Here is a 27,016-nt window from a genome sequence, read left to right as displayed (position 1 = left end):
ACCAACTGGCATTTCAATTACTGGGACGACTAAATGATGTACACCATTCTAGAACCACCATTCCTCACAGTTCTATTCTCCTCACTAAAATCTATGGGAGCTGCTATAAGAATCTGCAAAATCCTTTGTGGGGATATACTACTTGTCTTCTTCCTTAACCGACTAGAGATCCAGCCAGCTCGCAGGACATTTTTAAGCTGGTGAAATATTAAAATGGATGTCAGTGGAAGACATTGGTAAGGAGTCAATGCAAAAGGAAATTTAGTTAAGAGAGGGATACTGCATATTTGCCGATAGAACAGGCACTTATGACTCCATCTCTTTTTCATCTATGCTGTCTGTAATTTTAGAGTATACATGCATGTGTATTAAATGGAGTCTAGCCCCCCACCTAGTGTGGACCATCGGCTGAGGCTCCAAGATCATTGATGTACCGGAAATTAGCTTATTTTTCTGCTTCTTCTAAGTGTATACATACCTTTCCTTTCCAAGAGATATCATGAACAATTCAGCTAACTTATGAGGAAAATGGAATGCTATTAAAATACCAAATTTCTAAAAGTAAGGGAGGTTTTTATTTACAGATGGACAGTTAGTGCCAGAATGGGAAAAGAGTTCTTGACCTTATCCACAAGAGCACGCTGATTAGGAAGGTAACAGAAAATAACAAGTACAAACAACCAAAACTGAGTTCTGTTAAGGAAGGCCAAACAGAGCTGATTGGTGCTTGTATTATCATTATGAAATCCCAGAGGTCAGGAATTTAGAAGGGACTAAATCATATATAAAACGAAACCTGCTTATTTATTTCATTTTGCTAACATATCGTTTTCCCTCCAAAATAGAGAGCGGTCATTTAACATGCATACTTAACATTTATGTTCAAAGTGAAAAAGATAATGCCTCAGATAATGAACTGGAAAAAACTCAGCTGCATCAGATATGCAGGCCTTCTCGAGTGGGAAAGCAAAGCCTCTCAGAACGGGCACACATGATTTTGTGGGCACTAAAATGTAGCACCTATCCAGGTAAGAAAAAAGAGTCAGCAGTAGTACTGCGGGGAGAACAGCAGCGCTGGAAGAAGCCAGCAGGAAGGCATGGGAAAAACCAACGCTGTGAACCTAGCGGCAGGTGCCCTGGAGCCAGGGGAGGGGCTCTGCGGTGACCCCAGGGCGGGAGGAGGGGCGGTGCTGCAGCCCCAGCAGCGGCAGGATGGCGGAGGCCGTGCGGGCTGCCTGGGACACAGCCGTGGGGTATCGGGAGGCTGAGTGAAGGCGGGGCTGGACGGTGGAGCGCGGCGGGGCCCCCCCACCTGCCCGCAGCTCACCTGTGCCGATCTGCGCCTTGAACCGATCCTGCAGCCGGGTGACCAGCGCGGACAGGATGTCCATGCCGAGCAGAACCACCTGCAAGGGGAGACACCGGGAAGCCATGAGCCGCCGGCCTGGGGGCCCCCGCCCCGGCCCAGCAGCTCCCAGGACGCCCCCCCATTCCGGGTCGGACGCGGTCGGACGGGTCACTGGGGAGCCAAGCCCACTGCAGAGTAGACTGGCCGTGAAGGCGGCTGCTCCGGTACGCAAGGGGCTGTGCCCAGCTTCAAGAGAAAACGGTCGGTGACAGGAAACGGGAAGGAAAAAAAACAAAAAAGAACAAAAAACCCCGCCACGAAGGGACCCGTCCGAGGCGCCAGCGGACGGCGGGGACAGCCGAGCCGCGGCCCCGCCCCCAGCGGCCCCGCCCCCCGGCGGCCCCGCCCCGGCGAGTACGGCGTATGCAAATTACCCGCGGCTGGCGCGTGGCCTTCTGGGTAAAACCAAGCAGCCTATTCGCCACCTTCGAAAGCCCCAGGAAACAAGAAGTTGCTGGTTTGCTTCGGAAGCCGCCTTCGTTGTAGGTATACCCGCTGCCGCGGCTAGGCCGGGAGTCGCGAATCAGTCACCCCAACCCTACCCGGTGTTGGCGCTTCCTGCTAGCAGCGCACGCACGCCTGCCGCCAACCATCCTTTTCTTGGGGTTGCGCTACTGTCCAATGAACGCTTAGTGAGGGCAGTACTGCTGACGCCTGACAACACGCCCGCATCGGCTAAAGCTCTGCTTTACCTCGGTGCAATTTTTGGAAAAAAGAAAAACCTCTTTTCCACGACTTTGAAGTGTAACGATAGTTTAAGTACTCGGGAGAGGCTGCTCGTGTCGCTACGGCTCGTCGCCAGGGGGCGCTGCAGGCTCAACGTTCCCTCCCAAACAGCATAGTCAGTTACTTCTTCTAAACCTTAAACTTGTAACTTAAGAAAAACTCAGCGGCGGCTGTAGTGAATCCCGTTGGTTTCCTCCGATTACTCAGAAATCTGATCTACCCGCTTTTGAAAGGCCGTAAATACTCTCGGGTATACGTGGACAGAAGCAAGAGAGCTTGACTCGTAAAATCCACTTCTGTGCTTCAGTATGTGGTTAGTAGAAGCGCTGAGCTACCTTAAAAAAGATACTCGTCCCTACAAACCCGTTCTCAGTAGAAACTTACGCAACTTTACTGAAACATGGTGCAAAACTGCACGTGGAGTAGTCCCGTATCCTCCAGAACAAATAAATGAACAAGACTGAGGCAATGATGATAATGCAAGGGATGTCGTCATGAGTCCTTTCAAATGTCTGCCCCTGCGTTTTGCATCTTGGAAATACAAAGACTGCAGGCGTTCCTATTCAGCTCGGAATCCACTTCTTCAAAATTACCCGATAAAATAATAAGTAAATAAATAAGGGGCACCTGGGGGGCTCAGTGGTTGAGCATCTGCCTTTGGCTCAGGTCATGATCCCGGGGTCCTGGGATGGAGTTCCCTGTGAGGAGCCTGCTTCTCCCTCTGCCTGTATCTCTGCCTCTTTCTCTGTGTTTCCCATGAATAAATAAATAAAATCTTTAAAAAAAAAAAAAAAAAAACGCCCAATAATCAGGGCATGAGCTGTCCTTGCAAGGCACTGGCACCTAGAAGATACCAGGAAATAATTCTAAAAAGTTTTTATAAAGAGAACATTGGTTTGTAAAGTTTTTAAAGATATGTAATGGTACAAAACATTTAAAATAGTAGCTTTACTTATCAGCTGAAGAGGATTTAGGCATCACACTGACTTCCAAAGAGTACAGTATGGAAGTAAAGAATAATTTTATGGTGGAGAAACCTAACATCACCTCAACCTTAACAAGGGTCAATATCAAGAGTCACAAATCATGCTGACAGCATATATGCTTGCTGTGGTGTGATTAAAATGATACTTTACGGGACACCTGGGTGGCTCAGCAGTTAAGTGTATCTGCCTTCATGCTCAGGGTGTGATCCTGGAGTCCCGGGATCTAGTCCCAAGTTGGGCTCCCTGCATGGAGCCTGCTTCTCCCTCTGCCTGTGTCTCTGCCTCTCTCTCTCTCTGCCTCTGTGTGTGTGTGTGTGTGTGTGTGTGTGTGTGTGTGTGTGTGTGTCTCTAATGAATAAAATCTTTTTTTAAAAAATGACACTTTACATCTGTGATGTCCTTCTCAAAACCCGTAAGCCAAATCTAATCACGAGAAAAACATCAAATTCCCATAGAGGGACATCCTACAAAATACTGACCAGTACTGTCAAGGTCACCTAAAACATGGAAGTCCAAGATACTGTCATAACCTAGAGGTGCCTAGGGACACATGATGACTAAATGTAATGTGGCAGCCTGAGTGGGATCCTGGAAGAGATAAAAGCAGGAAAAATGTGAGGAATTCTGAATAAACTATGGACTTGAGTGAATAGTGATGCATCAATATTTATTAATTATAACAACTACACCATACTAATGTCAGATATTAATAGGGAGACGGGGTGTGGGGTGCTACATGGGGCTCTCTATACTACCCTCATAGTTTTTCTGTGAATCCAAAACCATCCTAAACATTAAACCTTGTATTTTAAAAACAGAGGCCATCCATTTAATTGGAATTGGCTTTTCCCTGATGAAACGCTAAACATGAGTATGGCTGTGTCACTGGTTGGAGGTGGAAGTGTTACTTATTACAGTTACTTATTACAAAATACTAAAAATGCTGTCTTCAGGTTCTCACCACATCCCTTCCTAACTCATTCCCCCTAAAGTAGAAGAGGGCTGTTATTACACCTTCATTTTGAATGAATTCAAAATTCTATCAGATATCAGAGCCCTTTTTGGTTAAACCACCTGTGAAATTTGAGGGAACATACAGACTTTCATCTTTTCCAGGATGGAAGTTTACTTGGTAGGTTTGACCAGATCTGGCATAGCTAAATCCTAGAGAGTAAATTTCAAAAAGGTTTGCCAAGGGACACCTGGGTGGCTCAGCGGTTTAGCGCCACCCTCAGCTCAGGGCGTGATCCTGGGATCCCGGGATCAAGTCCCACGTCAGGCTCCCTGCATGGAGCCTGCTTCTCCCTCTGACTGTGTCTCTGCCTCTCTCTGTCTTTCGTGAATAAATAAATAAAATCTTTCAAAACAACAAAACTAAATTTAAAAAGCCTTGCCCAGACAGACTGGGGAGTCCAGAGACTCCCCAAGAAGCCTAGGTTGGCAGATGCAGCTAAGGCCCAGTGAAATAGGACAGGAGAGAAGAGAAGAGAGTCCCAGGCACCGTCACAGGAGAATCAACTACTACTTTGGAAGGAAGCAAAAGGGTTCATTTATAGTTGTCCAGTTCACCCTGAGTCACAGCCCCAGTGGGCAAGGAAGGGCATCATCACCCACAAACGTTTATCTTCACAGCTCAGGCCCTGCTCCTGTTTCCATTTCCTTACTGAAGAAAGAGATACATGGATAAAGTCATTGCCCAGAAGACCATAATTTGTGGCTATGAAGCCTCTGTGTGCCTCAATTTCCTACCTATAAAATGGAGACAACAGTAACAGCTACCTCAGGCATCACTATCTGTATGTGAAGTGCTTGACATGGTGCTCGGTGCATGGTGAGGGCTAGACTACACACCTGGTGGCAGTTATCACCAGCTCACAGTCACTGCCATAAGCATGGGCAATAGTTACCGATCGGTGGTCCAGCAGAGGCCTGGGATTCCTGATGACAAGAGACTCAGCTGGCACAGAAGACTTCCAAGAAAGAGTCACACTACGTGAGGCTAAATTTGAAAAAACTAGCCTCGCACCAAAGGGAAGGACAACCTCTAAGCAGAGGGCAGTGTGCATGCAAAGATGTGAGGCAGCTGCCACGAAGGGGAAAGCTGGAGGGGAGGGCAGGCAGGGTGGGGAAGTTGCAGGGGAGGAAGCTCCCGAAGGGCCTCAGACATGTCTGGAAGACAGTGAGCAGCCTCTGAAGGGCTATACCAGTAAAGAGGGAGTGCCAGGGAGCTGCAGTTTTATAGACAGGACAGGGTGAGCAGCATGAGGAAGGTGGTCTGGGAGAGACAGGGCAGGGGCGGGGAGGGGACCGGGCTCACACCCAGCACTTAAGGCCTTTAGTTTTCACTAAGCCATTAAGTCTGCATTACCTTTAAGTGCCTCCTTCAATATTCTTTTTCGTTTTCTGAGTTTATACTGGTTTCCACAGCAGAACCCCTCAAATGAAAGAAATGCTGTGCCTTGTATTTCTTCAAAATTTCCATAATATATATAGCATAACAGTGAATTCATGGTAAATGGTCAGTAAACCCCTACTATACTAAACAAAAACAAGCTACTTTAATTAGTAATGAATTCATTTGATGGAGGAGTTCTCAAGGTCTGACACAATTCCTTTATCCTATAACTTAAAAAAAAAAATGCTTTGAAAAGGAGTTTGTAATTGCTAAGTAACTCAGACTAACTCTTATGCTGAAAACTCCTAAATTATAAAAGAATATCTGCTTGGAAACATCAGAGGACAAGGAAGGCAAAGAAAAGATACCAGGTCATGAAACATAAGTAAACTAAAATCCAGAGGGATAAGCACGCAGCAAATGGTTGACTTTTGCCCTCATGCCATTTAAACACTGGGAAAGGACAACTGAGACACTGAGAATTGTTTTCAGTGATCATGTGGATCTAGGAAAACAAAGGTTGGATTCCAGAGCCCTCAAAGGTTGGTAGCCTGGATAGCACCCTACCACTTGAAATCCAAATGGCTATACCTTAGGAGAGTGAATTGAAAGTAAAACAGCCTTCCGATGGACCACAGACCAGCTTCCAGGAATCTGATTGGTCAAAAAAAAAAAAAAAAATATATATATATATATATATATATACATATATATATATATATATATATATTAATATTAATCCCGGACATTACACGATCTTAGATTAGTGGGGCCCTAAAGCCCCTGGCAGATGAAAATCCCAATCACTTCCAGATGGAGAGATCATCCTAATCCAGCCCTCAATTTACTTCTATAAACAACTTTCAGATGTAATGTCCAAAACATAACCAAAGATAACCGATAACCAGACACACTCAACAACTATAAATGAAAACTAGCAGAAACACATGAACTACGCACATGAAAATAATAAGAAAGAGAATTTAAAATAATAATTCTGGGTTGCCTGGCTGGCTTAGTCAGTAGTGTATGTGACTCTTGATCTCAGGGTCATGAGTTCAAGTCCTATGGATACAAGAGTTACTCTAAAAATATATAATAATTCTTACTATGTGTAAGAAGATAAAACACATGATTAAAATTTGGGGGACAGAAAGTACTTCTAAAAAAGTGACATCAATTTTTAAAAGCACCAAATACTACAATATCCAAAATTCAGTCCTCAATGGATAGGCTTAAAAGCACACTGGGGATCCCTGGGTGGCGCAGCAGTTTAGCGCCTGCCTTTGGCCCAGGGCGCGATCCTGGAGACCTGGGATCGAATCCCACATCGGGCTCCCGGTGCATGGAGCCTGCTTCTCCCTCTGCCTATGTCTCTGCCTCTCTCTCTCTCTCTCTGTGTGTGACTATCATAAATAAATAAAAATTTAAAAAAAAAAAAAAAAAGCACACTGGATGCTAAGTCTGCAGACAAAAAAAAAAAAAAGGATTTCAAAAAGGGAAGTCAGCAACAGCAGGTAAAAAGCAATAGTTGATACCCATTTGGATTACTATAATAACAAAAATGGAAGGGAGGAAGGAAATAACAAGTGGTGGGGAGGACATGGAGAAATTAGAATATCTGGTACACCACTGGTAGAAATATAAAGCAGTGCAGTCACTGTGAAAAATGATATGATGGCTACTCAAAGAACAAAACACAAAATTAACATATGATCCAGCAATTCCACTTCTGGGTATATACCCAAAAGGAGTGAAAGCAGGGTTCCAACAGATAACTTGTACTCTTATATTCCTAGCAGCAATATTAAAAGCGGAAAGAGCCAAATTTTGACACAAGTGTGAAATCAAGCATCATACTTAATGAGCTACTGGAAACAAAAATTAAATGTATAAAACTTACAAAGAAGCAAAACTGTCATTATAAATGGAAAATGTGGGGGATCCCTGGGTGGCGCAGCGGTTTAGCGCCTGCCTTTGGCCCAGGGCGCGATCCTGGAGACCCGGGATCGAATCCCACATCGGGCTTCCGGTGCATGGAGCCTGCTTCTCCCTCTGCCTATGTCTCTGCCTCTCTCTCTCTCTCTCTCTCTCACTGTGTGCCTATCATAAATAAATAAAATTAAAAAAAATAAATAAATAAAAATAAATGGAAAATGTAACTACAAGTAGAAAAATCTGGAAGATCTACAAATACAAAATTTAAAACTGAGGGGCACCTGGGTGGCTCAGTTAAGCATCTGCCTTCAGTTCAGGTCATGATCTCGGGGTCCTGGGATAGAGACTCACATCAGGATCCCCACTCAGCAGGGAGTCTGCTTCTCCCTCTGTGCCCATGTTCTCTCTCTCAAATAAATAAAATATTTTTTAAAAAACGAGCTAAGTCAATATACAAGAGAAATCAATTACATTTCCGTACAAGAAGCCAAAAAGGAAAATGTTTAAGTTTTCATATTCGACTGCACAAAAATAAATGCCTAAGAATAAATCTAGCCAAAATAAATATATACCCAAAAAGTTATGGAACAATTAAAAAAAATTAAAGAGAACTAAAATAAATGAAAAGGTAAACTACAGGTTGATATACTCACTACTATGAAATTTTCATTTTTCTCAAATTGATCTACATTCAGTAAGATTTCAATCAAAATCTCAACTAAAATATATTTTTAAAAACTTCTCAAGTTGATTACAAAATCTGTGTGGAAATGTCAATGGCAAGAGTGACAAAAACTTGCTCCCACTGTATATCAACATTTATTATAAAATGGCAATACTTAAGGTAATATGCTATCAGGTCAAGAAAAAAATATATCAACAGAACAGAATAAACAGACTCACATATATATGGGCACTTAACTTATGACAATGGGGCATAGTGAGAACAGGGCCACTGAATATATGGAATAAAAAAAGAAACTAACTGCTATCTCATACCATACACAAAAATGAATTCCTGGTAACAATATAAGTGTGGAAACATAAAATAATAAAGCTTTTAGAAAATGACCTAAGAAAATAGTAGGGCACAACAAACACAAACCCTAGAGGGAAAGACTGATTGAAGTCTATCAAACTGAAATTAAGAACTTTGGCATACCAAACACTGTAGGAAAGTGAAAACAAGTCACACAGGAAAAAGTTATTTATGAAACAAATAAGCAACAAAAGGCCTGATTCTAGAATATATACATATATCAATCTTGTACAAACTAACCAATAGGCAATCCAGAACAAAAATGGGCAAAATATCTGAAAAGACACTTCATAAAAGACAGCAATGGTCAGAAGTACACAAAAAGTTGCCCAGTTTCCATTAGTCAGCAGAGAAATGCAAATTGAAAGTATAAGGAGACATTACTACTTACTTCCCAGAATGGCTAAGTTAAAGACTGACAAGACCAAGTATCAACAAGAACATGGAAACTCTCATACATTCTGGTAGGAATGTGAACTGGTACAACCAACACTTAAGAAAACACCTTGGGAGGATCCCTGGGTGGCTCAATGGTTTAGCGCCTGCCTTTGGCCCAGGGCATGATCCTGGAGACCTGGGATCGAGTCCCACATCAGGCTCCCTGCATGGAGCCTGCTTCTCCCTCTGCCTGTGTCTCTGCCTCTCTCTCTCTCTCTGTGTGTCTCTCATGAATAAATAAATAAAATCTTTAAAAAAGAAAAAAAAAACCTAAACGCCCTAAAGTGAAGCGTTCAGGGTTGTTTCCACTAGAAAGGAAAGAGAAAGGAAGGAAGGAAGGAAGGAAGGAAGGAAGGAAGGAAGGAAGGAAGGAAGGAAGGAAGGAAGGAAGGAAGGAAGAAAGGAAGAAAACACCTTGGTATTATCCACCAAATTTGTAGCAATTCCACCACTAGAAATACGCCGAAATAGATATACATGTACATGTATTACAGGTGAAGTATACAAAATTTCTCAGGGCAGCACTATTTATAATAGTCTAAAACTAGAAATCCATGAGGCCCCTACTGCAGAATGTAGGACTTGTAGTTTTCATACTAAAGAATACAATAAATAAAAACAAATGAATCATAAGCATACTCAATTACACAGATAAATCTCATAACAAGTGAAAAGGCCAGACACAAAGTATCTATATATTTTTATGAAATTCAAAAACAAGCAAACATGAACTATGATTTTAAAGCGCATTTTTGTGTAATAAAACTAAAAAGGGAAGCAAGAAAGTGATTATATAAAAGTCAGGAAGAGTGTCTGCTTTGGGATATGTTCTCCTTCTTTTCCAGAGTACCAATTAAACTGCGTTAGCTTTCTCACAACTCAGAAACTGTGTCTTTGTGTTTCATGCACTTTCTTTCTACATATAGTTCACATTTTTTTGAAGTTTAAAAACTAAAAAAGCTGTAGTGTTTCTGGACCCCTTGACCTATAAGTCTGTGGCAAGTGGCTAGGCTTTGTCTCTGCCTCTTTCCAAACCACCAGTGAAAACACCAAAATAGAAGCCACTACAATTCTCCTTCTGGACAGTGTAACATCTGCTCATTCCTTCCCCCAAAAAAACATAGGAGACAAGTTAGGTAGGAAGACCACTGCAGGGATACCTGGGTGGCTCAGTCAGTTAAGCATGAGCCTTCAGCTCAGGTAATGATCTCCGGTCCTGGAACTGAGCCCCGCATCAGACTCCCTGCTCAGTGGGGAGTCTGCTTCTCCTTCTCCCTCTGCTTCCCACCCCGCCCCCCTCCTGTATGCTTTCTCTCTCTCTCAAGCAAATAAATAAAATCTTACCAAAAAAAAAAAAAAGAAAGAAAAGGCTCCTGGATGACTCAGTTGGTTAAGTGTCTGCCTTTGGCTCAGGTCATAACAGCAGGGACCCAGGATCGAGTCTCACATCAGGCTCCCTGCTCCTCAGGGAGCTTGCTTCTCCCTCTGTCTCTGCCTCCCTCTTTCTCTGTTTCTCATGAATGAATAAATAAATCTTAAAAAAAAAAAAAAAGGAAGACCACTGCATTTTTTAAGCTTCAGAAGATTGGACTGGCTTGAGTAAATATAATATTTTGCACTCATATTGTACTTTGCTGTTTTTTTTTTAAGATTTTATTTATTTATTCATGAGAGACGCAGAGAGAGAGAGAGGCAGAGACACAGGCCGAGGGAGAAGCAGGCTCCATGCAGGGAGCCTGATGTGGGACTCGATCCCAGGTCTCCAGGATCACACCCCGTGCTGAAGGCGGCGCTAAACCACTGGGCAACTGGGGCTGCCTTACTTTGCTGTTTTTAAGGCACTCTGGGGTGAATCTGAATAATCTCACAACAACCTGAAATATGGACTGTACTATCCTGAATTTGCAAATGAGGAAAATAAAGCCCAAAGAGGTAAAAAGACTTAACCAGAAGTCATGAAGTTGGGATAGTGACGGAACTGAAAATAAACCCAAGCCCCCTGATCTTATCAAGACCATCTGAGTAGAGCAAAATCACAATATCCAAAACCCCATGCTTATCATCTTTCTTATCTCTCTCTAGCTGGCTTACATATGACCTTGAGCAAGACACAGCACTTCTCAGCCTGTAATACCAGATAACCTCCCAGGTCGGCCTCAGCTGTACACTTCTCTGATGTCCTGATAGTGCCCAGAACAGGAGAAAGTTGCAGGGCTTTGTCACATAGATCTGGGATCGAATACCACTCTACCACCCCTACTGGCCAGCTGGGCTACTCCATCTCCAGGCTCCACAAGCTTCATCGGTAAGATCAGAACAATTGTACCTTACAGAATATACATGAGGGTTAAGAGTTTTAACACACACCTGTAATGCAGTAGGCATTCAGTAAGTGCCTCTTCCCTTCTTTATGAGGCACTTAAGAAGAAAAGAACTTAAGAAAAAAAAGAAAGCCTGGCCTCACAGAGGAGGACCATAGAACAAAGAAGAAAGTAAGGATACCCCAAATCTGTCACTCTACAAGAACTCTATTAACATTTTGATGATTGTCCCAAAAGACATCTCTGCATACGCACATTTCCATGTAATTTCACATAAACAAGTGAGAGAGAGATAGAGGCAGATAGATGTAGAGATTTTGTTGCTTAATATGCCATGGAAGTCTTCCCAAACTAACAGTAAAGGACCTATACCTCCATCTGCAGTAGCTGTCTGATACCCTGTTGTATCATAAATACTGATCCACTTTCCCAAAGTAATGCTGGCATTCAGGTCTGTTTAGAATTTTTTACTATCTCAGACAATTCCTTGATGGGTACTCCCTTCCACACGTGTACATGGTTATCTCCTGAGGACAAATTCTGAAAAGGACAACTGCTCGGTCAAAGGGAACACACACTGTACACTTGATGAGGTCTATTTTTAACATAATGCACTAGATGCCCTGTGGGGCTACAGGCTGCTGACTTCTACAAATCTGCTGGTTATTTTAAAAGACTCTATATCGCAACCTTATTAAATAAGGAGGAAATTAATTAGCACTCTATGCTGCATTCACTTTTAATTCCAAGAATAAGAGCACAATACAAATACAAAAAAAAAAGGGTATGAGAAAGTCAGTGACTTTGCATATTCACATGTAGGATGGGGAGAATTATTCATCCAAACTGATTGTCCTTCAAAGTAGTCATGTGAGGGAGTCCCTGTGACCCTCATCCCAGTGATAATGCTACCAGATTCCTCTAGAATGGGCTCCAGAGCTGTAAGTCTGTTAAAATATCAGTCATTAATAGTAGACTAATGGGACTAATCAAGTTATCAGCTTGTTACCTGTCATTGCCCACATATAAGGATTTTACCAATGGTAAAGGAACTTCCATCACTTTATTTTTATGTATAAGCATCAATAGGCCAGGTGAGGCTAGAAGGCACAGTCTGAATAGAGAGAGAGGCAGTTAGTAAAAACAGATCTAGTCTCATATAACTTTGAGCAGTGACAGAAACATTCTGTCTGCGCCATCCGATGCAGCAGCCACTAGCCACATGTGGCTACTGAGCAATCGAAACATGAGTGTGAATGAGAAACAGAGCTCTAAATTTTACTTAAAACATGAAGTTACCTAACTTTACATAGCCACAGGAGGCCCACAGCTACCATGCTGGACAGCACAGCTCCACACCAATGGTTGCGAGCCTGAGCTGGTAAAAACCCAGGTCAGGGGATCCCTGGGTGGCTCAGCGGTTTAGCGCCTGCCTTTGGCCCAGGGCGCGATCCTGGAGTCCCAGGATCGAGTCCCACGTCAGGCTCCCGGCATGGAGCCTGCTTCTCCCTCCTCCTGTGTCTCTGCCTCTTTCTCTCTCTCTCTATCATAAATCAATCAATCAATCAATCAATCCCAGGTCAGTGTGTGAGGGGGCAGGGGAACACCTCCCAAAGCTCTGCTCACGTGACACCATGTTAGAGATAAGGTAGGCCAGATTTTCTGGTTATCTGGTATTACAGGCAGATCTCCAGATTTTCAACACTGGCAACTTCCTAAATGAATTCTAAGGGACCGGTAACAAACAAAGAAAACATGCTGGGGGTCAAATCCAGCCAAAGACCCCTAAATCTGCAACTTCTCTCTTCCAGATACATCTCATAAATGTAAGATCAGGCACCAAAACATTCAGTTGTCTAAGGGATGAAGCAAAGATTCCAGCTGCCCCTGAGCTGAGCAACGCCAATCAGCCAGCAAGGCTCACAGCTCTGGCCCCTGCCCCACACTCTCCCAAGAGTCTCCCTATGCTACTCCTCCAAGGCCCCAGTCCTGATCCTTCCAGTAGAATTTTTTAGCTAGCCCAGTCTAGGAGATCTTCCAGTCTCCTGAGTCCACGCAGGCCAAGACCTGCATCTCTCTCCAGTTCCTTTACATGCATCTCTCCAAAACGACTACTAACTACTCAAAGCAGGATGGTTCCTCATACATGAGGCTTTCTCATTCCCACCCACTTCCCAAGAGATAGCAAAGGCATGGGGGGCAAGTGGGCCAGGAGGCACAGGGAGAATCAACTGCTACCTTGCATACAGTCTTTTTATTATATTATTTAATCCTCACAACAATATCTTGAGCCAAATACCACACCTATAAATATCCCTACTTTACAGATGAGGAAACAGGCAACTGGGCAAAGTCATTCAGCTATTAAGTGGCTCAAGTAATATCCATTAATCAATCAGTCTTACAAAAGGGCAAACCAAGAATGCTAAGATTGTAATGACAAAGTCTGCGACTCGTATGTGCATGCCTACCCCAGAGAACCATCTGCCCACTGCCTACTGGTACTGGCAAAAAGTGGGCATTGTTCCCAGCAGCCAAAAAGTGGTGGCAAACCAAATATCCATCAACTGGTGAACAGATAAAGCACAGTACATCCATACAACTAAATACCATTCAACAGGGACGCCTGGGTGGCTCACTGGTTGAGCGTCTGACTTTGGCTCTGGGCGTGATCCTGGAGTCCCGGCATCGAGTCCCACGTCAGGCTCCCTACATGGAGCCTGCTTCTCCCTCTGCCTGTGTCTCTGCCTCTTTCTCTCTGTGTCTCTCATGAATAAATAAATAACCTTTAAAAAAATAAATAAATATATAAATGCCATTCAACAATAAAGAGGAACAAAGGACTGATACACGCTACAATACAGATGAACAAAGAGGCTACATACAAGAAATCAGACACAAAAGAGGACATATTGTATGATTTTGTTTATACGAAATGTCCAGAAAAGGCAAATCTACAGGCACAGAAAATAGACAAATAATTGCCTACAGCTAGGGGTGGGAATGGGACTGACTGCAGCTGGGGATTGGGGGTCTTTTGAGAGCAATGGGGAAATGTACAATTTTGTAAATTTACTAAAAATAACTGATACATGAAACAGATGAATTTTATGATACATAAATTATACCTCTATAATTCTGTTTTTTATTTTTTTTAAAGATTTTATTTATTCATGATAGACAGAGAGAGAGAGAGAGAGAGAGAGAGAGAGAGGCAGAGACACAAGCAGAGAGAGAAGCAGGCTCCATGCAGGGAGCCCGATGCGGGACTCGATCCCGGGACCCCAGGATCACGCCCCAGGCCAAAGGGCAGGCGTCAAACCACTGAGCCACCCAGGGATCCCCTATAAACCTGTTATTTAAAAAAATCAGTTTGGGGCACCTGGTGGCACAGTTGGTTAAGTGTCCTACTCTTGGTTTCGGCTCAGGTCGTGATCTTAGGGTCATGGGATCAAGCCCCATGTCAGGCTCCACACTCAGAATAGAGTTGGCTTGAGTCTCCCTAAGTTTTCTCTCTCCTTCCACCCACCGCTCCCCAGCTTCCCACCCACACCAATATGCCATGGAAGTCGGCTTAAGTCTCTCTAAAGACTCTCTAAAATAAATAAATAAATAAATAAATCTTTTTTAAAAAATCAGTTACTGGGCTTAAAAGAACTGATCCTTCTGGTGACTGGATCATGAAGAACTGATGACATCTGCCAAAGGCAAGTACTGGTTATTCATCGATCCAGAAACACTGGATAGATGTTGCAGAAGGAAAAGCAAGGCCACAGGTCAGGTCAGAGCTTGTGCAGAGCAAAAGTCCTTCCCAATTCTCCTGAGAACTCTGAAGAGGTCATGGTGCACACCAGGCTCAACAGTTCTGCTTGCGGCCCGCTAACCACCCATGGTTTTCCTGAATGGGCTATGCTCTTTCCTTACATGTGTCCCTGCCTGAAACATTCTACTTTCCCTCTCTGTACACTCTTCTCTTCTTTCAGAGCTCTCTTCAAGCACCATGAATTCCAATGTCCTCCCATTTATATCCACTAGCCCAAAACAGAAAGCTGTGTTTCCAGCATCCCCACCATACACAGTTCTTCTAGCTGTCAGACGCAAGGGACCTCTGGTTTTTAAACCATTTATCTGCCTAGTGCCTAGAGTCTAGACTTTAAGTTTCTGTAAGGCAGGCTCTGCATCTTCTCCATCTCTGTATCATCAGTGTCAACCATAATGCTAGCAAATCTGGGGAGGTGAGGGTGGATAGAAAGTGGTTGGATATGACAGTAATAATAGTGCAAATTGTTATTTAGTTCATGTTTGAACTAAGCATTGCATTAACAATCCAAAATACAGTAACTGGCATTAAGACCCTCTCACTTCCTCCTACTTTTATCCTTGTTTCCATCCTGTCCTCATTCCATCTATTCTCACCACACAACCAGAGGTACTTTTAAATATTTTTTTTCTTTGTTTATTTTAGAGAAAGAGAGAGAGAGAGCAGGGGAAGGACAGAGGGGAGGGAGAGAGAAAGAATCTCAAGCAGACTCTATGCTGAGCATGAACTCTGACATGGGGCTCGATCTCATAATCCTACGATTATGACTGAGCTGAAACCAAGAGTCAGACAGACAGTTATGACTAACCCACCCAGATGCCCCAACCAGAAGGTCCTTTTAAGGGTACTCATATCATGCCACTCCTATGCTCCAAAGCCTTCAATGGCTCCCACGTCGGGTAAGAGAGGGTCTTTACAATGGCCTACAAGCCCTCACAGCCTGACCTCCTATTCCCTCACTAGCTTATGGCTGCCCCTCTCCCTTCAGGGGCCTCCTGGCTATTTGTCAAATGTCCCCTCTTTGTACCTAAGTTTCTCTCCCTAGAATGCTTTCCCCCAAGATATCCACTTTGTCTGCCCAGCATTTCATTCCAACATTTGCTGAACAGCTATCTGTTGGTCAGGTCCATTGCAACCGGCCTACTGAATACTATGGGCGAGTACCACGTGTGTCCTTCCACTTTGCTTTATTTTTCTCCAAAGCATTTATCACTCTCTAGTACTCTATAAAATTCACTCAGTTAACTTGCTTATGGATTCTTTCTTCCAAGTAGAACATCTAATTATTCATTACTAGTGTCCAGAACCTTGTTTGTTTTTTTAAAATGCCGGCAACTTCTGTGAATGCTGAGGCTTACCCTAGGTTCCACGAGAGCAGGTGGTAGAACTTATTCCTTCCTGGTTAGTAGTGCAGGTGCTAAATTCTGCTGGGGCCCATCTCAATTGATACTTTAAAGCAGAGACCTCTACTTTGATTACACATCCTTATTAGAGTACTTCATATGCATATTTCTTTATAATCTATAAATCTGCTGTTATGCAGATATACAGTAAAATTATAAAGTACACGAAAAATTCAATACTTTTGAAAAACAGAATTGAAAATCAATTTAACAGGGGCTCTAGCATGTTCTTACTGTGGCCCAATGACCTGCCTGGGTCCCATCAAGAAGCCCACTTATCTAAAAGTAAAGCAGTATCCACTGTGAAGTTGTACCTTGCTTTGACTGGAAAGGAGAGAACACCACAACAGAAAGAAATCCTCCAGGGTTCCACTTCCTAGGAAACACCTCACTGTCAATCAGGAGAAGAGTGATTTAAAAAAAAAACATATTCCCAAGTCTCGCAGATTCCAAACTATGATGAATTTCAGAGCTAGCCAAATTCTGGCACACACTGCGCAGATATTTTATAAGAATGATCTTGCAAACCAAAGCTTTCAACATGGCTTGGGTACCTTAATAACATTTTATGAAAAAATCAATCTACTGGACTGCATAATCAACAAAACTACTGCAAAGTACAGATGGCCATTCTTTGTCTGAACTCAAGGAGAAAGCGTTACTTAAAGTTACCATGATGGAGGCAACAAGGTATGGACCACAGCTGGTGAGATGTGCAAACCACACAAACCAGAATGAGCAGTCTTCAGAAACCCAGTACTCGGGGCCCAAGGGGCGAGAAGATCAAAAAAAAAAAAAAAAAAAAAAAAAACAGAGAATAGTCTTTAGAGTCAGACAAAACTGGGGTTCAGACTGTGGCACCACTATTTTTACTAGCTTGGGGACTCTAATAAAGTTAACATCTCAAAGTTCATATATGAATCTACAAAATGGGATACTAATATCCCCTTCTGCAGGTGACTGGGAGGACTACTAAAGCAATCTATTTAAATTATCAAGCACAGTGAGCCACACACAGTAAACATGGCCCTAATATGTTAAGCTTTGGGACTTTATGAGGTATCAAAATAGAAATATCCTTGGGGCACTGGGTGGCTCAGTTAGTTGAACATCTGCCTCTTGGTTAGGCTCAGGGTTGTGAGACTGAGCCCCACATCAGGATCCGTGCTCAGCATGTAGTCTGCTTGTCCCTCTCCAACTACTCCTCCCCTCTGGGCTTGTGCATGTTCTCTCTCCCTCTCTCTCTCTGATAGATAGGGAGGGAGGGAGGGAGGGAGGGAGGGAGACAGACAGACAAAAATCTTTTTTTATAAAGAAAATAAAAATATCCTGTAGGCAGATGTCTGCTAGCTGAAGCCCAGGAGAAAAGGAAGTCTGAGGTGCAAATATTGGTCTAAGAACCATAAGTATGAATGAGATTCCCCGGTGAGAACATGCAACAACAGACCAAAAACATCCTATTAGAAACCGATAGCAGTACAGCCAACTGGAAGCACCAGAACATTCCCACAGTCAAATAGGATGGGAATATAGGAATATTCTGATTAGCATTCTGACAAGCCTTAGCAATACAGTAAGAAAAAAGAATAAAAAGAACTAAAAAATAAAAGACATTATCACCAACACTTGCAAATAATAGTCTACTAAGAAAATACAAAACTATCAACTGAAAATTAGAAGTGACAACAGAATAAGTTGGCCAAATATCATACTTATATAGAAAAATATTTTTTTTCATTATGTCTATCAGAACCAGGAAGAAAGTCTAAGGGGAAGAAAATCAAATTTACAACTCCAACAAAAACATATAGTAATTAGGATTGAGCCATAAGACCTATGTGAAGAAACTATAAAAATTTTACTAATGGGCATAAAGAAAGCACAAATAAAGGAAGAGAAATGTCTTATTCTTAAAGGAAAAAAAATAATAATAAACACAAGTAGGGGCACCTGGGTGGCTCAGTGGTTGAGCATCTGCCTTCAGCTCAGGTAGTGATCATGGGATCCTGGGATCGAGTCCCAGGGAGCCTGCTTTTCCCTCTGCCCATGTCTCTGCCTCTCTCTTTGTGTCTCTCATGAATAAATAAATAAAATCTTTAAAAAAAAAAAAAAGAATAAACACAAGTAAAAGAGAAACAACAAACTGGGCAAAAGCTATTTGTAAAATATGTAGGGAAGGAACACATTCATGACTTTAAAAAAAAAAACCCTACAATAATTTTTTAAAATAAATTTTTATTTTTAAATGGACAATTCATTCTATATAACATCAATAATCATACAAAGTTGCTCAATCTCACTTATATTCAAAGAACTGCAAAACACAATAATGGTACACCATTTATAACCTATCGGACTGAGACATTTTAAAAGATTAATAATGGCCTATGTGTTTGGAGGGTTCAGAATAACAGACACTAGCATAAGGAGCTTGCAACCCTAGGAAGTGTAACTGATACAGGATCTGGACAATTGATAGCTATCAAATTTTTAATATGTATAAAGTCTGACCCAACAAATTCATCTAGTAATCTATTTCAGAAACATTAACACAAGTATGCTAAGCAATACAGTTGCATGCAACCATTGATCTCTACAGCATTATTTTGTAGAAGAAAAACATTAAAAATAATTCTGGGACCCCCTCCTGGCTCAGTCAATGGAGAATGTGACTCTTGACCTCACAGTCATGAGTTTGAGCCCCATGTTGGGCATAGATCTTACTTAAAAGTAGTAACAATAATAATATCCATCAACAGGTGATTGGGTGAATTAGTTATATGTACATGTGTGCTATCTGAATAATTAAAAGCAGTAACAAATAGGGGCACCTAGGTAGCTCAGTCAGTTGAGCATTCACCTTCTGCTCAAGTCATAATCCTGGGGTCCTGGGATCAGACTCCCTGGCTCAGTGGGGAGTCAGCGTCAGCTTCTCCTTCTCCCTCCCCCCCTTCTCCTTGCTTGTGTGCTCTCTCTCTCGAATAAATAAAATCTTTTAAAATTTTTTTAAATTTTAAAAATTAACAAATACAGTAGCAATGAATAATCCATAAATGAAGTTAGAAAACCACTCCATTTACAACAGCACCAAAAAGAAGAAAATGCTTAGGAATAAGTTTAGCAAGAAAAAAGTGCAAGACTTGCACACTGAAAACTACAAAATACTTCTGAAAGGAATTCAAGAAGACCTAAATAAACGGAAAGATATCCTCTGTTCATGGAGAAGACAATACCACTAAGGTGGCAATATTCCCTAAATTGATCTACAAAGTCAATGCATTTGCTATCAACATTCCAGCTGCCTTTTTCTGCAAAAATTAACAAGCCACAGTATGGAGTTTAAAAAAGAAAAGCAAACTGCAGCACAGTATGTATATCACGTGACCCTGTTTGTTTTTTTGTTTTTTTTTTTAAGATTTTATGTATTTATTCATGAGAGAGACAGAGAGAGGGGGGCAGAGACACAGGCAGAGGGAGAAGCAGGCTCCATGCAGGGAGCCCCATGTGGGTCTCGATCCCAGGACTCCAAGGATCACGCCCTGGGCTGAAGGCAGGCGCCAAACCGCTGAGCCACCCGGGGATCCCCCTTATTTGTTTTTTTTTTAAAACTTACATGCAATGTTTGTGTACAAGTAACTTTGCATTATCGGGAACAGACTTTTTTTTACCCCTGCACCTCACACATGTCTGTATTATGAAACTTTTACAACAAGCACATATAATTTCATAGTGTTAAGAAAATCATGATAAAAAAGCTTTTTAATATTTTAAGTTTTAAACAAATCAATTTAAATTCTCTGACAGGCTGCCTGCCAGAAAGGAATGGAAGATGGCCTTTGGTCCAGGTTTAGTCTACACAGCTGAGAAGGAATCTACATCCCCGAACACCCTTCTGCCCCAAGTTTATTCCATGTCTGGCAGGAGACTATGACTTTCAGGAACACGCATCCTAAGAGCAGCCAGTGACTGACAACCACTGAAGCTACAAGAGGGGTGCGTGTGGATTCATTGTACATTCTACTTTCATGCAGCTTTGAATTTTTCAAAATACAAAGTGAAAGAAAAATACAGGTACCTAGTCTTTGATCTTCAGGGTCCGGCCCTCCTTAACTAGTTAGGGATCTGGAATAAGACTCATGACCAATGTTCTGGGAAGAAAAAATCACTCACTGTATTGTATCCTAAGGCCCTCCTGTCCCTTACCCTAAATGCTACAATGCGTTAGGACAGTATCTTGAAGTGCTGTGATCTTCTACAACCACTATCAAAGGAAAACCCCGATAAAATAAAACAATACAAGTATTTGGGGTTTTTTTTGTTTTTTTTTTTTTAATTTTTATTTATTTATGATAGTCACAGAGAGAGAGAGAGGCAGAGACACAGGCAGAGGAAGAAGCAGGCTCCATGCACCGGGAGCCGGATGTGGGATTCGATCCCGGGTCTCCAGGATCGCGCCCTGGGCCAAAGGCAGGCGCCAAACCGCTACGCCACCCAGGGATCCCAACAATACAAGTATTTGGAGTTGAGTGGAGGGCAGGCAAGTCCAGCCTTCTGAAATACTGGGCTGTCTAAATAAAGGATAAGGCTACAGGTATTTAAAGGGTTTTTAAAAACAAGTTATAATTGGTATGTTGACTATTCTCTCCTGTGGCAAACCATCAGCTTCTTCCCATGACCAGCATACCTACAAGGGTCATTACAAGTCTGCCGGCACCAGGATGCTAAAATCAGAGGTAAAAGGAATCAGCAACTCACAGGAAGAGGCTCAAGGTTTCATTTACGATAGGGCTTAGTGTCAGACAAGGTGTTCTTGTGTTCTGTGGTTTCTCTAGGGACAAAACTTTTTCCTCTGACTGCAGCAATAATGTGTTCCTATGGTTTCTTTACTCTGAACCCTAGCAAAAGAGCCTGACAAGCCAATCGCCTTTTGTCTCCCTGGAGCAAAGCCCAGTGCTGGACAAAGCACAGAAACCTAGCAGACAGTCTACCTGCAGGACTGAGCATATTCTAAATACACATTTGCTGACAGGGAGTTCTTCCCAGGGCCAGGGAGGGGGAGATGAGTCAGGGCCAAGCATGCAGCACACAGCTTTGGAGAAAGCACTCAGTATATCTGGTTCCCCTCCCTTGCCCTGTGTTCTGCCTTTCATTGAGCTCTCTAGTCACCCAGCAAAGAATAAATAACTCCAAAGCCAGAAGACAACTGCAATGCTCCAACACCAAGGGAGTCCTTTTTTTTCTCTCCACAAAAAAACACAACTGGTTACATTATGGAACAGCTCTACCCAACACTTTCAAATAAATGCAATTTGGAAACTTCAGCTTTGGAGCTATCCCAAAGTCTTCAATTATTTATGAGGAGATCAAACACAGAAATCCAATAGGCAGGTTCTGTTTAAGCTGGGCTTTTGTCCTCTGGGCTTTTGTTACTGCTCAATTTTTTTAAGTTCTATCTTTCAGCGATGCAGCTGGATACAGGAAAGCCTCCCTGCCTTTGTCTGACTCTGTTCTCTTCCATCAGGAAAGGGAGTCACCAGCCCCTTCTGGTCTCTATAGCTTCATCTGTACAATGACTGTGTGATGGTTTGCTGGAAATGCCTACATCACAGCACAAAAAAGGAGGCAGGTAAAAGCAATGTGATTTTATCAAAGAGAGCACATAACAGTTTGAAGAAGAGGCGGGAAAAGTCTGCAGAAACCTCTCTTGTGGGTTAAGCCCCTCCTCTTCTGATCCAGAAGTTCATTCATGCTGTCAAACACACAATGCACGGTGGCCTTGCCAAAAATTAAAAACATTACACATGCCTACACACTTAATGAATTCACTTATGAAAAATAAACCAACTTGTTCCAGACCAGAAAGCTTAAAGGCAGGATGGAGAAATCAAAATAAATTTGTTGTTCTAATCCCTTCTAACTTCCAGCACCTTGGAAAACAAAAAAAGCCCCTCAAATCGGGAATAAATTCTCAGCTCCAAGGAAGCAAGCTTTTTCTGTACTACTTCCTACTCAATCTAATTCTGATTTCTAACCTCAGAAGTACACAAGACTACATTTGATAGAATAAGAGAAAGAGTGAGGGATGAAAATACAAGTTCATGACGGAGTCATTTCAAATGAGGGATTCACTGGCCAGTCAAGGATAAGTGCTAGAAAACAGAAGAGAAAAGCTAACATTAATCCATTCCTCCAGACATGCTCCAACAGGACTGCCACCACCATGCTCTACCTGACACCCTGTCACTTTCTCTCTCTAGCCTACCACTGGATGATCTCCTATCATGAACCGAAAAGTGCTGTGGCTTCTGTAATTAGGGCTTCTCCCTAACTCAACACCGCTGAAGAGGAATTACCAAAGGTTTTGGTCAGAAAAGGCCTCGGACATGATCCTGTGTGTAATGTTTCCATCTCAGTGACAGCATTGTTGCCCAAACTCGGACCCAAGTCTGAGTGGCTCTAATGGCCAGTTCTTTCAATGGCATAGTTTTCTTCCCCGGGGGTAGAGAAAAGTAGGAATCAGAGCCCAAAGACACGCCAGGTGAAGACAGGAAACCAAGCATACATTTTGCCAACCTTTCTTCCTGATGACCCATGAAAATGATAGTATAGAAGCACAGAGAATTCTCTCCAAAATAACATGGACAATTGGGGTGGGGGGGGGGATAACTCAACTGGCCATGTAAATGGTATCGTTCCATTCTAGAAGAGGGGGAGCCACACCCTAGATTGCTCCAGGGGAGCTGTAGCAGGGATGAAAAGCTCACCCACTAGATCTTAAATAGGCTCAGGGCTTCTGTGAGGAGCCGTGAGGCACGAAGGGACGTTGAGACACGAAGGATGTTGAGACAAGTAGGGGAACGCAGGTAGACAAGGGGCTGCCAAAGCAAGAGTAGGGAAGGTGTGTAAACAGATAAGGCAGGCAGGAAAGGAGCATCTAGAACCAGGCCAGGCTGGGCCCCCTTTGCAAATTAGGGTCAATTCTGTGATAATCCTCTGGCAAGTGCTTACATGTTTGCCTGGTAAGGTAAGGGAACCAAATAATTTATCATCTTCACTGGGGAATTTTGAGGTTCAAAGACAGTGCTGCTTGGATCCCTTGGTGGCTCAGCGGTTTAGCGCTTGCCTTCAGCCCAGGGCGTGATCCTAGAGTCCTGGGATTGAGTCCAGCATCAGGCTCACTGCATGGAGCCTGCTTCTCCCTCTGCCTGTGTCTCTGCCTCCCTCTCTCTCTCTCTCTCTCTCTCTCTCTCATGAATAAATAAATAAAATCTTTTTAAAAAACAAACAGAGTGCTGCTAGAAATTATACCAGGACAACAGGCATAAATTGGGACATCCCAAGCAAAAAGGACACACAGTCTCTGTAGGCAGGAGTCCCTCAGGGTCAGGAACCATGTCTTACTCTGCTCTGTATTCGCAAGACCAAACAGGCTCTCAGTAAATGACGACTGCACAACCAATATGACTACTTTCTTCAATTCTAAATTTGCCAAAAGCAACTTGCCTATTGTTGCTACCAGGCCTCCTTGCTGCAAACTCCAGAGGAGGCCCTGCCATGCCCTACATAGCAGGTGCGCTCCTCTAAAAGGAGAGACACGTTGTTTTTATTATTCAAGTATGGTCAACATACAAGGTTATATTAATTTCAGGCATCCACCATAGTGACTTGACAATTGTATACATTACTCAATGCTCATCTGTCACGATACCTTATTGCAACAGTACTGACTCTTTTCTGTGGCTCATTTATTTTATAACTGGAAGTTTATACCTATTAATCCCCTTTACATATTTTGCCCAACCTCCCACCCACCTCCAGCAACACCAGAGTGGTACAGTCTGCTCTCTGTACTTTAGAGTCTGTTTTTACAGACTGTTTTATCTTGAAGAGTCCACATATAAGTGAAATCATAAGGGCATTTGCCTTTCTTTGCCTGACTTACTTCACTTTTTTTTTTGTAAGATTTATTTCAGAGAGAGCACACAAGGGGGAGGAGGAGAGAGGGAGAGGGAGAAGCAGACTCTCCACTGAGCACTGAGCCAGACAGACAGACACTTGACAGACGCTTAACCAACTGAGCCACCCAGACGACCTTTCACTTATTTTAATTAAAAAAGCAAAGGAAAAAAAAAAGAAAAAAGAAATTAAAAAGCAAAAAAACTCTCTACATCATCTTTGAAATGAACCTCCTCCATATCCACAGCCAACCAAAACTTTGCCCTAACACTACTTGCCCACTGAACTCACTGTGACCTTCCACATTCATCCTGTCTGAGGCCGGGAAAGGCTGTCAGAGTCCCAGGAGCCGCAGTGACAGCTGATGCCCCATGCCCAAGGCCCAGAGCCTTTTTTCAGCAGTGTCACTCCACCTTTGGCCACTCTCTGACTTAGTAACTCCAAACAAAGGTCATCAGTTGTGATCTGCATGCTCGGGTTGAAGTGTTTATGGCAGTATAGAGAGTCACAACACACACAATAAAGGAGGAAGATTCTAAAACGTGTTCTAAGTCTTTTCTTTCCCTTTTTGGGTTGGTTTGCTATAAGTCGTCCACCGGGAAGGTTAAATAGGAGCCCTGGAATCAGATATTTTTCTAAGGAGAAAACACTGAGAAAAACAAGTGAAGATTTTTGCAGGGGGGTTTCAAGGAATGCCAGAAACAAGCTTTTGGGAAGAGTTTGCATGGGGCTCCAGGCCTGCACTTCTCTTGGAGATTGACAGCTGTGAGTCCTATTAATGGATCTTAGCACTCGTCTTAGATTTCACTGGTTTAATCCAAGCTACCAAATAATTGAGACCAGCCCATAAACTATTCAGGTGCCCCTGAAGCAATTGTTTCAAAGTACTCCTGCAATGGGGGGCTAGGGAGTCAGGGGTGCAAGATGAGAAATGGAGAGGGAACCACTGGAACTTCTGGCCAGGTCTTGAAAAGCCTTGCATTTCTTGGGTGGCACTATCAGATCAACATGCTAAAGGTGTAATATGAATTCTCATTTTTATAAATCCTCAAATAATTTATTGAACAACCCGATTACACTGCAGTGTAACACTGTCCAGACTCCATTATACTTTGTGTTTAAAAAAACTAGTATCATAAATGTAAATATTTCACGGAAATGATCTGAGCATCTTTCTTTTCCTGAAAGGCTGTGTTTCCAAGTAAGACTACAACAGCTAAAAGAGAATTATTGTTTAGCAGCATAATGCCTCTGTCTGCAAACAGGACTTCCTTAGGTCAGGGAGATTCAAAGTCCCAAAAACAGTAGACACTGTAAAGAAAATGAAATCATTTTAGTGAGGATTTTACTCAGCCCTATTGTCTGCTCAGACGGCATTTAATGGTTCACATTATTCCCCAATATCCCCCTCACATTCTAACAATCCACTCCCAACCTCACTACCTCTCATCACACTGGACTATCTTCTGGTAACCTCCTATTTATCCCAAGTCAGCTCAGACGCCATCACAATTTTCTAATTTTCCAAAGAACAGTCTAGGAATCTGTTCAAAAATCTTCAGTGCTTTGGGGAGTCTGGGTGGCTCAGTCAGTTAAGCCTTTGGCTCAGGTCATGATCCCAGGGTTCTAGGATGGAGCCCCATATGGGGCTCCCTTCTCAGCAGGGAGGAGTCTGCTTGTCCCTCTCCCTCTGCCCCTTCCCCCTTTTCCTGCACGCTCTCCTCTGTCAAATAAATAAATAAAATCTTTGAATGAATGAATGAATGAATGAATGAATGAATGAAAAAGAAAGAAAGATAGATCTTCAGTGATTCCTCAGAGTCTGTTAAAAAATGTTTTACTGCCCTGGCATGGCATCCACACTCTCTAAGGTCTGGCCCCAATCTATCTTTCTAGAAAGCACAGTTTAGGTGAAGGGGTTTGGGTTCTGAACCCAGATGGCCCAGTTTCAGACACCAGCCCTACCATTCATCTTCACTTACTAAAGAGGAATTACAGCAGAAACTAATAAAGATGGTCATGAGAATTAAATGCTGATCTGCTTAAAAGAGCTCAGCACAATGCCAGATACATGGAGCTGTTCAGTAAACGTGAGCTATTCTCATTATTCCCAGCCTCCCCCATTCACTGAACAAATATTTGAGTACTACCGTAGGCTAGGCCATGTGCTAAGTGCCAGGCTTACAGAGAGAACCAAACACAATCGTGCCCTCCTGGAGCTTTTCCATGGATGGATGGAGCAGGGCAGTGCCCACAATCCTACTAGACCAGCCCAGTGAGAGTGGGATCTTCCCACTCTTCCCCAAGCTCTACCCACCACCGCTTTGCTCAGACACTGTTTCCCCTTTCAATGTGCACTTCTCCCTGCCAAACCCTGCCCATCTTTTAAGATTCAGGCCTCCCAGGTCACTCCTTCTGGGAAACCTCTGTCTGTCTCCTCCCACAGAAAGGAAATATGCAGTCAAGCATTGTTTGCAACAGGTCAGTTACAACATAGAATACAAGGTCCTTGTATACAAACCACATCCACTCTGTTATAATCCTGTCTGGAGGCAGAAAATCCTTTTTCTCTCCTCCAACTGGCAC

General features: G+C 42.8%; 1 protein-coding gene, 1 long non-coding RNA gene and 1 other non-coding gene across 25 annotated transcripts in view; 2 read left to right on the top strand and 1 right to left on the bottom strand.

Moving 5' to 3' along the window:
- The window catches only part of CLASP1 (cytoplasmic linker associated protein 1), a 267,481-nt gene that overhangs the window by 175,607 nt on the left and 64,858 nt on the right, over nucleotides 1-27,016 (bottom strand). For all 23 annotated transcript variants that reach the window (XM_049097164.1, XM_049097165.1, XM_049097167.1 and 20 more), the window contains exon 3: nucleotides 1,328-1,406. In XM_049097164.1, the coding sequence (XP_048953121.1) occupies nucleotides 1,328-1,406 (79 nt within the window). The remainder of the gene's footprint in view (nucleotides 1-1,327; nucleotides 1,407-27,016) is intronic.
- LOC112647774 (uncharacterized) lies at nucleotides 81-20,748 on the top strand. The gene is made up of 3 exons (XR_003128463.3): nucleotides 81-236; nucleotides 11,013-11,235; nucleotides 20,279-20,748. It is a non-coding gene; the product is annotated as an uncharacterized LOC112647774 (long non-coding RNA).
- On the top strand, nucleotides 1,997-2,121 carry LOC112650069 (U4atac minor spliceosomal RNA). Its single transcript, XR_003129927.1, has one exon. It is a non-coding gene; the product is annotated as a U4atac minor spliceosomal RNA (small nuclear RNA).

This window comes from Canis lupus, chromosome 19, assembly GCF_003254725.2.
Source record: "Canis lupus dingo isolate Sandy chromosome 19, ASM325472v2, whole genome shotgun sequence".
Classification (NCBI taxonomy): Eukaryota; Metazoa; Chordata; class Mammalia; order Carnivora; family Canidae; genus Canis; species Canis lupus.
The sequence above is the reverse complement of the archived record's forward strand: the minus strand, read 5'-3'. Positions and strand labels throughout refer to the sequence as shown.